Source organism: Eleutherodactylus coqui, chromosome 2 (assembly GCF_035609145.1).
Source record: "Eleutherodactylus coqui strain aEleCoq1 chromosome 2, aEleCoq1.hap1, whole genome shotgun sequence".
Lineage (NCBI taxonomy): Eukaryota > Metazoa > Chordata > Amphibia > Anura > Eleutherodactylidae > Eleutherodactylus > Eleutherodactylus coqui.
In genome coordinates, this window is record NC_089838.1 from 292,620,922 (window position 1) to 292,634,434 (window position 13,513).

A 13,513-nucleotide genomic window follows, 5' to 3' on the forward strand; every position below is an offset into this window, starting at 1 on the left:
CACAATAAACATGTAACGCTAGTTGGGGAGTATTAATAATAATCCTCCCAACAGACCCTGGCGCTAACCCCTATGGGACGTGGAGACTAGGCACCTCTGCTGAGTGGAAGAATGGGTGTATAATTGAGTTGTTCTCAGTGCCTCCACTAAGGATGGAGCCTTTGACATAACCAGGATCTCTTCCTGACAATTAGCTATGCATTGCCTCCTAATCAATTCAAACACAATGTGGGTCCCCCGGTCTTGTCGGGGGCCAGTGGCACCCCAAAATGCTGCTCAACCAATTGAACTGTACCCAACAGTGTCACACCAATTGGCAACCTTGCTGGGCCTACACATAAAAAATCGTCTAAATAATGAATGACTGATCCGATTCCCGCGGTATCCTTCACCACCCATTCCAAAAACTAAGTAAATGCCTCAAAATATGCGCATGAGATTGAACAGCCCATGCGTAAAATAACTCCCTCCCTAGTAGCACCCAAACAAATGAATACTCTCAGGAGCCACCGGGAGTAAACGAAAAGCCGATTTGATGTCCAACTTTGCCAACATTTCCCCCTTTCCATATTTCCTTACCCAACCAACAGCCGCATCAAGTAAGGTATAAAACACTGAGCAAAGCTCTGGATCTATACTGTTATTGACTGATGTACCCTTCGGATATGACAAATGATGACAAGTGGTGATAATACAAAGTCCGTAAAAGGAGGTTCCCTAAGAAGTTCTGCCTTGCGACCTAAAAGAACCTCCTTTTCCAGCTTTTCTCTGACTACCGTCGGCTACGTCGGCGCCAACTGTAAGCTTTTTGTCGCAAAGGGGACACTATGCTCCAGGGCGGGCATTTCAAAACCGTCGCAAAAATCAGTTAACAACAACTCTGCTTTAAACCTATCGCGATATCTATTTAGCCGGTCCCTTTCCTTTTCTAATACATTTTATCGCTCCATGCGACATTGCAATACAATGTGAGCCGACATGTTTAAATGTGCAGCCCGCCCTTCATTGAATTGCCAACACAAACCCTGCTTGCCCAAAATGGTTTCTGGCCTCCGAAACAGTGGCTGAGCCTGATGACGCAGCTACCCCCTGAAAGGGATGCCCGTACTGCATCGGGGGCCATCACCCCGAGGGCTTATTTAGACGACCGTATATCGGCTCGGTTTTCACGCCGAGCCCATATACGGTGTCCTTGTCTGCAGGGTGGGGAAGGATGGAAGAGCCAGGAGCAGGAACTGAGCTCCCGCCCCCTCTCCACTATTTGCAATAGGAGGGGGTGAGACGGAGGCAGAGCTAAGTCCCGGCGCTCAGCTCCGCCCCCATCTCGCCCCTCCCATTGCAAATAGTGGTGAGGGGCGGGGAAGTGGCGGGAGCTCAGTTCCTGCTCTTGGCTCTTCCATCCCCCCCCCCTGCAGACAAGGACACTGTATATTGGCTCGGTGTGAAAACCGAGCAGATATGCGGTCGTCTAAATAAGCCCTGAGCCAGAGCCCACTGTCCTTCTGATCCTATCTAATGGAAGGACAAACTGCCTTCCGCTGCCTAAACTGCTCATCATATCACAACCAGGTCTGCCCCCAGAAACTCTATATGCCTCCCTTATTAAATCTATATAACAAAAAAGCTTGGAACAATTTTCCGGTGTTTTCTCCCCAATTACGCCGGCTAATATGGCAAATGCAATATGACCTATTTTGGTGCATATTATGCACTGCAATAGGTCATAGAAGTGAATGGGCTGGTGCAAATATATGCAGGAAACAAGCAATTACATGGGCTCTTCTGCGCATTTTTGGCATGCGCAAAAAACACAGGCGCTAGCCCGTGTGAATGAGCCCGACACAGATTTTTCCGCATCGGCGTATTTTACAGTATTTTTGCACCCACATGGCATGTTCATTTGCACACGGCAAACAAAGACAAACCAATTAAAATGGGTAATTAGTCTTAATGAGTTCCAGATGTGTTCTATTTCCAGTGGAGTTACGTAGTGTTTTACGCATCTCCTTGTGCATTGCGCACACATTTACGCACCCTCTATTGACTTCTATGTGGTCCTTTGGTACACAAACGTGCAGAAAAATAGGGCATTTTTTATTTTTGTTTTTTGCACGACTGAAATATGTGCAAAAAATGCAGAAACGTGAAGGAATCCTTTGAAATCAATGGAATCTAATTTCTGCGTATTGCGCAGGCAACTTTTGCGCGCGCAAAGACACCTGTATGAACCTGAGTCACAGAGGGTTTGATATTGTTATCCTCTATTAGATTCACACTATTGCTGAGGACACCGGTGAATAGGTATCTGCGGAAGAAGTTAAGGGCAGGTCCGTCTCCCTTTTCTTGTAGAGCAGGTTACCTGCAATTAGTAGGATAATTAAAATCGCCTACACACGCCTGCTATAGGAATTTAACCCTTGATGTAAAAATTTGCACAGATGTTGTGCAGCAATGCTAAACCGGATTGGACCCCTGAAAGTCAACCAAAGCATCAATCTCTCAAGCTGAAGAACGCAACTCTTTGTATTGGCTGGATAGAGTTGTTCTGGCCATCTCCGGTCTCATCCATCGATGCTGGGTGCTTCTCCAGTAGCAGTGACACAGTCATAAGGGTGTTCCCTCTTCTCACCCACATTGCTATGATTTCCTCGGTATGCCACATACAGGTTCCTAGATACTGAGCATCACCTTAGCTAGACAGGTAGACGGGGAACGTCAGGCAACATGGATGTTAGCTAAAGATACCATCACTGGCTTAGAAGGACTTCTTTGCACTTGAGGGGGCTCAACTACAGAAGCAAATGGCAATTTTTGTGTCCCAGGCTCAGAGGTAGAGATTCCTTAGCTGTAAGGTATATCCTTTGATTCCATATATAAAGCTATGCCTAGAACATCAGCTCTTCGGTCCAGTTATTCATTAACGGAACAAGAACACAAGATGAGCTTCTCCTTGATACGCTTAAGAGATATCTAAAGTCGGTGAGTGACAGCTTCCCTATTACTTCAGACATGAGCTATACGGGGGAAAATGGGGCTACATCAAGATACCTTGTAAGTGAGTGCTACCTGGCGGCTCTCTGCCACTCAACGTTGATGCAGAGTCACAGCGCTCCCGTGAATTCTCCTCATTTGATCCAGTTCTGCTCTCGGCTCAGGAAAGTTGATCAGACGCTTCAGGAGATGAGAGATGCCTACCAAGGGTCAGGTGAGACGTCAAAGAAATGTCTAGAAGAACGGGTGGGCTATAGTATAAGTAGCATGGCAATAAAGGCTTTGAGTTGGATGTAATCCTTGAATTCAATGGGTTGGTCCATTGGGGTATCTTCTGGCATGTGGAATTGGTGGTGGTCCTGGAGCTGAGAGGGCACTTGTGGGTTTATAGAGCTCCCATTGATTTTATTGGAGTGGTGACTGAGCAGATCTAGTTATCTCACCATGAAAATCGGTTCTTGGATGTATTGGTTGGGCTCTTTATTACTAGTCCTTCAATGGCATCTTCATAGATTTGAATGACTCTTGAAACGACTCCAATGCCAAATGAATGTTCTTAGGCTTATCGGTCAAGGTCTACTGGGCCTATTCATAGGGGCGTAATTTCTGTCCGTATTTTTTACTGACTAAATACAGACCGCACAGGGGCCTATTGAATAAATTGGTGTATTCAGATGTGCGTATTTTATGTGGACTGATGTAACGTGTAAAAAAAAAAAATTTGCAGCATGTCCAATTTTGGTCCATATTCATGAAAGTCTGTGAGATCATAAAAAACGTAGTGGAACACGGATGTTATGTGTGTGTTCACCGCATTTTTTATGTATGTTGCCAGGAGACAGTGAAAAAAGGGACAACAATTGGGTCTTTTTGCATATTTTTTGCATGTGTGAAAAATGGATGTTACATGGATGCAGACACGTAGCCTAAACACATGTAACATGCACACACACACGCATTAAAAACGGTGCATTTCTCATGAACCAAAATTGCGTTCTCTGATGTGCAAGGGTTTGTCCTTTTTTGGTGCATGAAGAATGAACAAATTGTGTGTGTATGTCTGTGTGACATCTATATGTGTTGCGTGTATCTATTTTTCACATCTGTCTAAGGGCTCCTGCACACTTCCGTTTTTCTTGTGCGTTTTTTTCACGCAATTTTGGTGCATTTTTTAAATTCGAAAGTCAATGGGACCTTCTAATGTTAAAAACGCATTGCGATTTTTGTGTGATGCGTTTTTAACATTAGTAAGTCCTATTGACTCCCAGGTTAAAAAAAATGGAGCAAAATCACGTAAAAAAATGTGCGAGAAAAACGCAAGTGTGCCGAAGCCCTAATCCATATGTTATCAACTTTTCTTGTGCACAAAAAAACTGAAGGAGGCGCAATTTTTCTGGAATTGCTTGGTCAGTAAAAAAAATTGAGCGCCCGTGGATGTCCTCCGTGTATGCTCTGTTTTTGTTGCACTTCCATAGACTTGAATGGGCAACTATCACCAAAGAACCTGGATCAGAATAGCACATGCTGTGTTTTTTTTTCACTGTCCCTGTTAAAAATCCCATGTCTGTATAGCACTATTGACTCAATTGTAAATAAGGACGGCACGTGCATGTGAAAATCGTTTGTGTGAATAAGCCCTATGCACCATTAAGTACTTTCCAGGTGCTGGACACTATGAGCCAACGTCAGCTCTTTTGTTCTCCGAGCGGGCCAGATGAATGACCAGCCTTATGTGAGATGTTAGACTTTCCTTTAATGTCTATGGACAGTGTTAGAGGCGGAATACATCACAAGGGGATGCATGTTCTAGTGCAATGGTCATTATAATATTTCTATAGGGTTGAGGTAGTATCCCCATGACGTCGTATAAAGAACCAAAAATGATAAAGAGCTCCGAATCCATAAATGCTACGTCTGTAATTAACTAAGACATACATATAGAATTAGCCGCCTATGAATATTGGGGGCAGTTTATGATCTGTATTTCATTGCTACATAAGTGGGGGTGTTGCTATAAGGAGTGCAGAAGTAGCAGTCATGCCCGAGTCCTGTACCTAAAGGGGTTCAAAAGCCACTTAAAGGGAACCTGTCATGTCCCCAAAGCACCATAAACTAAGTTAGTGGAGGTGACAAGGAGCCGCGTGATGTAATTTTTATACCCCCGCGATCCAGCACTGTCACCCTCTGAAGATCGCATGATGCTGTAAAATCGGACTCTTTTCTACGCAAGTCTATGGGAGAAGAGCACGCACGAGTCTCCAAAAAGAGTTCGATTTTCCACCGCCATGCAATCTTCAGAGGGTGACACTGCAGCATCACGAGAGCATGTGGGTATAAAAATACATGTGGCACAGAGTGTTAAGGCAGTAGAAATGCAGAGTCTAAAGCTCCCACTCATGACCTGAAGGTTGCATGTTCAATCCCCACTTGGTTCAGGTAGCTGGCTCAAGGTTAAGTGAGCCTTCCATTTTTCCAAGGTCGGTAAGATGAGCACCCAGCTTGGTGGGGGTAATAAATAAATTACCTGCGGAATAAGTTAGTGCTATACAAATAGCAAGATTTATTTATTTGTTTTATTTTTTTTACATCACCGACTCCCCGTCACCTCCAGTAACAGCACCATGGCTTAGTTTATAGAGCTGTAGGACATGACAGGTTCCCTTTAAAAGACACCAGTATTATAGATGCCCCATTTCACACTTTCATTGGGCCCTGGAGATTACATTTCTGCTTCTGCTCACTACTGTATCAATGAATATAGGATGTGCGACATTTGGCTTCTGAATTCTGTCCTTCATGTACATTTTCCCACTTGCTGACACTTGTCACTTTTCTCACAGGCTCTCCTTCTTGTGACCACATCGAGCTCAAGTTAAACGAATTACTCCAGTCCGTTGTATTCCTGCTCTTCAAATATCCAGCAATTAAATCGCACTGTATACAGGAGGCAATGACCAACCTTATCAACCGAGTCCGAGGTATGAGCCAACATGTCCTATAGCCACCAGACCACCACAGACTGGAGATGTAGCCATCCATGGCCACAACATTGCTGTACATTGCTTTATACTATACAGGCTGTATCCATCACTATATCTAAATAATAGTGTGCATGGATGCACTAAAGGTGGTACGGTGCACAGGTCCCTGGAGGCCCCAGAACATGGATTTCAATTTCGTTTTGTAGCCCCTGTAAGAGATATATAGTAAAACAATTGTAAAGTTGAAGAGTAGCATGACTAGCATGTGAGAAGCATAAATCCGTTTTCCATGTCTCTCTAAGTCCCTTGGGACCACTGCTATTGGTAAAGTAAGGAAAGCGTACTGGAAGTGTCCTCCTTCTGCTACATAATGGGCAGAACATCCAGGGATTCATCAACCGTCATCTACAGAATGACGATCCGCATTGGGAGTCTCTGGAATCAACCCAGGTCCAACGATGGGTCCATGCATGTATTGTAGCAGAAAGAGGCCACTTCCAGTCCGCTTTCCTCACTTCAGTCCTTGTAGTGGTCCTACAGAAAGTGGATCTCTGCTTCGCACATGCTACTCTTCAACTTTGCAAATGGGTTTTACTCTGTATTTCTTATAGGGGCCACAACACAAAATTGAAATCCATGTTCCTGAGCCCTCACAAGCGTTGCGCCATACCATCGTGTAGCACATCCATGCCTTCCTATTCAAGTACACTATTGTTATTTCAATATAGGACACCAGTAGTGAGATACAGCGCTGCATCCGGCTTTTTGACTACACCCGGTATTGTGATATACTGTACTGTCCTATATTATATAATCCACTGCTCTGCCACATTTGCAATATGCTGCTCTGTTCTACACGGAATGACCATTTTATTAGACGCCCCCATCTAGTAGCACGTTGGATTTCCTTTGGCCCCAAAGAATAGCAACAGTTTGTCATGACATAAATTCCAGTAGGTGTCGAAGTCATTCTGCAGAAATATCGACCCATGTGGACAAGAAGTTTTTTGTACTTAAAATTAGATGGAGGTACTGACATGTTCTGATCAGCTGACAGGAAGGGGTCATCGATTCATGTTGCTTGTGCCAAACTCTGACCTCCCATCAGCATGGGGCAACAACAATCTAGATTCATTTGACCAAGAGATGTTCTTCCACTGCTCGTTGATGCATTTTTTGCCCAATGCCCGTTTCTCGTAGACACAATCACGCTGGAACTGGTCATCTGTAGTTATAGTTGATGTAAGGAATGATGAGTTGTGCGTTCAGACACGTAATTGGAACATCGCTGTTGTAGTCGTCTGCAATTTGCTTGACTGAGCGGCGGCTATTTGTCAGAACGATTGCTGACCTCTCCTCAGGCTCGGTCTATCGATGAGTTGTTTATGTCCACAGGATCCGACAGATGATTTTCCTTATTCACATCATTCTTGGTATATTCTCCATATTGCTGCATGAGAAGATGCCATAAGATTGGTCGCTCAGATGATAACGACTTTCTCATTCTAATTTGCTTTCACACTGAAACTGATCCATGAAAACTTGTCACATGATTCTCTACTGCAATCCGGGGTCACGGGTCTAATTTCCCTATAGGGAAGCTGCAGTTGTGAAAGGGCCGGTAATAATGTGGTCATTCAGTATATATTGTGCTACACTTCAATCTACTATATCATTTCTACATATTATTATCCACTTCTCTGTATTATATTGTTATACTGCCCTATCTTCTATAGTCCTATATACTCCGCTCTACTACATCATTATTCTGACCATATACTGCATACATATTAATACTAAAGCCCGTCATTTGGGAAACTATAAGGAAAATGCTTACATAGTAAATCTCTATTTTAATTTACTGCTTTATATAGTTCATACATATTCCATAGTGCTGAACAGAAATTATTATCATCCATCATACAAGTTATAATTAGTTAATGACATGCAGCACCCCGGGGAATTTCAGGTTCCTTATGGTTCCCCTACAAGCATTTTTATAGCATCCTGTAGCCTGGAGTTCATTTGTAAGAGGGGATGCCCCACAACTTCCATTACATTGTAAGCAGCTCAGAATCTACAGCCAATGGCTGCGCCATTAGCCCCACCCCCTTTAGTCTGGTACCCAGGGAGAAAGACACAGGGAGCAGGGAAGTACCAGTGTTGCAGTCCCCTCTGCCAGCCTTAGCCATGACTGGCAGGAGAAGGATGAGAGTTGGGAGTTGTGAAGGGCGCAAGGCACCATAATATTGAAGCCTCTAGTGAATGAAAAGAGCGGTTCAATCCCCATAGTCATGAGGAAGATTAGCCCACAGGTCTTGCAAATCTGCCCCCTCTATGGGAGATAATGCATGGCTGGGCCCGCGCCCATCCTGCAGGTCCTGCGGATCTGCCCCCTCCATGGGAGATAATGCAGGGCTGGGCCCGCGCCCATCTTGCAGGCCCCCCAAAATCACCAGCAGGCATGCAGGAGGACTATATAAAGGAATTAAAGCCATGTCATTGGGCAGTGTGGCAGCAGCAGAGTGGAAGCAGCAGTAGCCAGAGTTTGTCAGGGTCTGGAGAAGGGCGCCAAGAACGTGGTGGTGGCAGCAATTGTGGGGCTTGTAGTAGCAGTAAGAGGCTTCTGGAAAAGACCGAGAGTGGCGTGGGGCATAGAAGTGACAAGCCATGACCCTGAAAGACATAGACCACGTGGAAGGGGAGGGAGGCTCACTTCCCTCATGGGACTCAGTCCCAGAAGAGGATAGCCCAGAACGTTGACAGCTGCCAGATATATGAGGCCGGCGTCTGACAATTAATTCAGACTAATCAAACAATGTCAGACATATGTGACTGCTAGGTTAAGACCTATTATGTGTTGACTGGCGTGTATGCACACATAATACGCGCCAAGGTGGAACATGCTGTGATCTTTATTGCACTGGTATGTTGTGCACTATGTCTGATTGGCAGCATGGTAGCCTATGGCAGATTGGTACAACATATTCTGCATGCAAAACCCATACGTGGAATACCCTGTAACAACACAGTCATCTAAAGGAGTCCTTAAATGCAAGTACTGGGAAGGCTTGGCACTTTACAGAGGTTTTATGCATGTAGAGAGGTTATGTGATCCGGAAGTGATGTACTGCATTTAGTGCGGATGTATTTGCTGCACCTTTTGTATCTATGGCGCTTCGAGTCCATAAGTAGGCGGAGCTCAGAAATTACGTATAGATGAGTTATGGTCTGTATTATATGCACTCGGCATTACGGTGGAGGCTGTGATGTTAGTGTGTGCTGCAGAATTCATGAAATAGAGTATGCAATACTACAAATGAAGACAGACTGATATAAAGAGGGATTGAAGTGCCTTGCCGTTCCAAGATTAGACGTATTGTTACTGTGCATTACCGGTTGAGTTACGAAACATTTAGGTTCCATTGGCCTCCGTCTCCATCTATCAGCTGCTGCGCCATCTGGGACCTGTTGTCGTACCACCACCCGAGACACATTGATAGACCTGTAACTATATCAAATCTATAGTCCAAGATTGGTCTGAAGGCAGATAAGGAAATCTGAAATACTCCCCAGAAATCGCCCACAGAGCTGCCTGTTATCATTGGAACTTAACCACAAGTTCAATAATAACATTACGTGAGAGCATTTCTAAGAAGTTCTTTAATGTGGCTCCACAGTGAAGTGCCACTTCAACATGATCTATCCTATTAGAAGAATGCAAAGTGCTGTCATCACAGAAGATGGTGTGGACCCCCACTAGGATGTGATACAAGCCCTTGAATTCTTTACTAGCACGCATTTCGTTGTCGCTCCGCAGGTTAGGAACTGTAGCATCTACATATGGTTGGATGGACCATTTGGGCACTGCTATCCAGTCAAACAGTGGTGTTTAGGTGGCATTCTCTTTTGGGTCAACAAAAATATATAGGGATCTGCATTAGTCTGCAGTCTTGTATCACGCTGTCAAAAGAACACGTCTAGTCTTCTGGACATTCCAGAGTTGATTACAGTAATAGACGTTAGAACAATAGGAACTCCTCAATTATGAACTGGAATTGAACGCAAATAGTAAATGCTACTCGAGAACTGTCACTGGTTAATACTTTATAATTATCTCTGGAAGCTTTTCATTCATGTGTGAGCCTTGCATTCCACGTTACAACAGTCATTCATGTTTTATGACATTGGATAGATTTGTAGAAGATGTTTCATCCTGGGACATACACCATCCAGGGGTCAGAACAATTATCTTGGCATTGAGTTGCACAGTTATTTAGGCAGCATGTGAGGGTATTAGGGCACCATATGGCATTATTGCTTTTGAATAGTATAGTTTTGTGTTTTTGGAATTGTGATCACATAGTTTGGCCATTGTAGGTGCAGCGACCAAGATCCAGGCCTTCAGCAGGGAAGACAGCAGGGTACAAGACGGCAGTAGTTCACAGTGGCACTAACATATTCCCTCTTAAGGATCGATGTACTTGCAGGGGAATAAGATTTAACAGGCCTTACTACCGAGGATTTGTTTTAGATTGTCTTCGTGACGCCAGTGCCCCTAGATGAGTGACGAGTCACTCACAGTAAATAAATGAGTTTATTACAATGTCTTTCAAAACCGAAGGCACTCGGTTTTCTTTTACTCATGGTTCAACTCTTGACTTTCTAATAAGAAATAAGTGCTTTTGCTTTTCAGTGCGGAATAAGTTGGTGATATACAAATAAAAATGATTATTATTATTATTATTAATGAGAAACAAGTGCTCTTAAACAAATTAGGTACCATGTTTCTTGACACACTTCCTTCCCTTTCACACCTTTCCAACACACTTGAAAACAGAGAGTCCTTTCCCCCCCAAGGCACACACATCCTCAGTCATAGTTATCCCATGGACACTCTCTTGGGGCAGTTAGTCCTGTCTTGGAAAGAAGCTTTTTCTCCTCGTCTCCTTCTTTTCAGCACCCTCTGCTGGCTGTAGTGGATTTTGTTCCTCCCTTGGCGATGCAGTTCAGCGGGGGAGTGTGCAACAACCATATTCCAACTTCCTCTCCAGGTTGCGTCTCCTGAGCTCCATTCCCCATAGGTTAAAAGTTTCTGGGCATGTGAGACCAGACCGAGGCTGAACCCCGGCAGGAGCATCAGAGCCACTGACCTCGCGCACACCACCTTCTCTTCCTCCTCTTAGCTCCTCCTTAAACCCTTAAAGACCAATCACGTCACACACAGCAGGTTAGGATGACAAACAGACAGACTTCATCGAGGTTGATGACACCAACACATACACCTTACACAGACTAACTTTCACATAAAGACGAACAGACCACAAGTGCTGGAGGGACCCTAACTCTGGGTCACTACTTAGGGTGTTCTTTATAGGCAAGACATGGTGGTGTTATTTGGGCATTACGCAACAACATTATATGGCACTGTTATTTGTGTGCAAAAGATTGCTGTGTATCTACTAATCTAATAAAAGTCAATGTGGGTTGTGTCAGGACTCACAAGTTGCTGCGACCTGACATTCTAAAAAAATCCAGCAAGGTTGTCCTTTTTGTGATCTGTTGTACCGCAGTTGCAATTCAACAAACATTGACTTCTATTGGAATGGCACCTAATCTCCCTTAAGGCTCATTTAGACACAACGACTATCGCTCAAGCCATCTTTTGAGCGATAATCGTTGCATGTAAATGTGCCCATCTTTCAGTTTTCTGCTGAACGATGGATGTCAGTTCGGCTTGAAATCCGTCATTCAGTAGAACAGCTCATAAGCAGGACCGCATGCTATGTTCTGCTGTGGAGCGCTGATAACAGCTGATTACATTGTCTCAGCTGTCAGCCCTTCCGCAGAACAAAAGGAATTTATTCAGAAGAGCAGAGGCGGAAAAGAGTCAGCACATGCTAGAGAAGTGCAGGAGCCGTGGGCTGGGATCCAACAGAGCCCGGAGCAGTAATGGAGTCTTCATCAACCCTGCTGGACGCATATATCTGTATTACCCCCCAAATCCACACCATTCGCAACCTGATTGATTGTTTGGATTTACTCATTCGCGGTGATTGGTTATTTGGGTTGCCTGATTCACAGTGATTGGTTATTTGAGATGGCTGATTCCTGGTGATTGGTTTAGTTTGGCTGATTCATGGTGATTGGTTGTTTAGGTTGGCTCAAGTAAAATTGAGGAGTAAAAGGCTAATATGCCTGCTGGACGGGACCAGAGCCAGGGCAGTGCCCATGTAAGCTGGGAAGAAATCAGTCATTGCAACTGTGAGTTAAACTTGTCCCTCCACAATAAGCAATCAGTGAGTCCCCAGGAGAGCCTGTGCTACTCCCTCCAGTCTTCTGCAAATAACCTCCTTGCCCCACAGGTGCTTCACGTGGTCTGGCAAGCCCTCTTATTCTTAAGGAAAGGACTAGAGAGTTATTGTATGCAATTTACTCTGTTCAAGAAGTCATTGAAATGTTCACTGCTTGCCAACTGACAACTGTAACCACTGTACTGAGTCCACCAAGTCCAAGTAAACTGTGTGCCTTTGGTTTCACTAACGCGCGTTGGAGTAGTCTCTTTATTTCATTACTACAATGTACTGCAAGGCACTGGCGTCACACCGTACTTACACTAGTTACTCATCGCTACATCAGGAATCCCATTTGCAATCCCACCTGCCACACAAGCGACCATTTTAGGCAGAGTAGCCACCACCGTGAGAAGGTCAGAGCTAGCGCACCCGTTCGGGCTACTCCCGCCGACTTCTGCTAGCTGCACGTGTCCTTGCTACGAGCACTAACCGTTCATGCATTACTGGTGTAGCTGTGAAGGGTCAAACTTAAGTTGTGACTGCTACAGGGCCTAAGACAATGAGAGAAGATGAGGAATGTCAGAGCTGTGACTGGGGCTACAGGGAAGATGTCTGAGACATTGTGGATGCCAAAGCAATCGAATGAGGGGTACTGAGAAAGAAGCAGGGGGGACGGGCAACTGTGTGAAATAATTGAGCCACCTGAGAACCATTTGCATCAAACCTAATGTTCAAGTGTGTGCCAAGGGGAAAATATTAACTGTTTCAGCAGAAACAAATTTCCTCAGGGCCAACTCTCATGGCCATGTTTTCAGGCCGTATGCTGTCCGTGTATTTCATGAACAGCACATGGCCCCATTACAGCCGATAGGGCTATACACATGAGCAATTTTACATACAAACAATCAGTCTGTGGGGATATGATCAATGTATGTCCTATTTTTATCCATTTTTTTGGAAGAGACTAGGACATGCAATGTGCAGCATCCGTGCAGATCGGACAGTGGGGGGTTAAATATGTTTACTTACACTACATGTATTTAGAAATCCTCAGCATGATGACCATATAGAATACACATTGACGTGATGAACCTTAACTATGTGCAACCCATGCAGTTGAACAGGGCACTGGCTACCAGCTTGTAGGAGGCATCAGGTGGATGTAGGATAGAGGTTATTGCCTCCTTAGGACCGCTGGAGAAGATGATCTTCATCCTCTGTGCAGCAGCACCTGGTATAGCTACA

The 13,513-nt window shown here is 44.6% G+C and overlaps 1 protein-coding gene across 3 annotated transcripts in view; it reads left to right on the forward strand.

The window, feature by feature from the left end:
- The first annotated feature begins 2,656 nt into the window (after positions 1-2,656).
- Positions 2,657-13,513, forward strand: part of GMIP (GEM interacting protein) — a 53,683-nt gene continuing 42,826 nt past the window's right edge. For 2 of the 3 annotated variants that reach the window (XM_066593233.1, XM_066593234.1), the window contains exons 1-2: positions 2,657-3,205; positions 5,832-5,969. In XM_066593233.1, coding sequence (XP_066449330.1) covers positions 3,010-3,205; positions 5,832-5,969 — 334 coding nt within the window. In that variant the 5' untranslated portion in view covers positions 2,657-3,009. The remainder of the gene's footprint in view (positions 3,206-5,831; positions 5,970-13,513) is intronic. The other variant, XM_066593235.1, reaches the window with a different exon arrangement.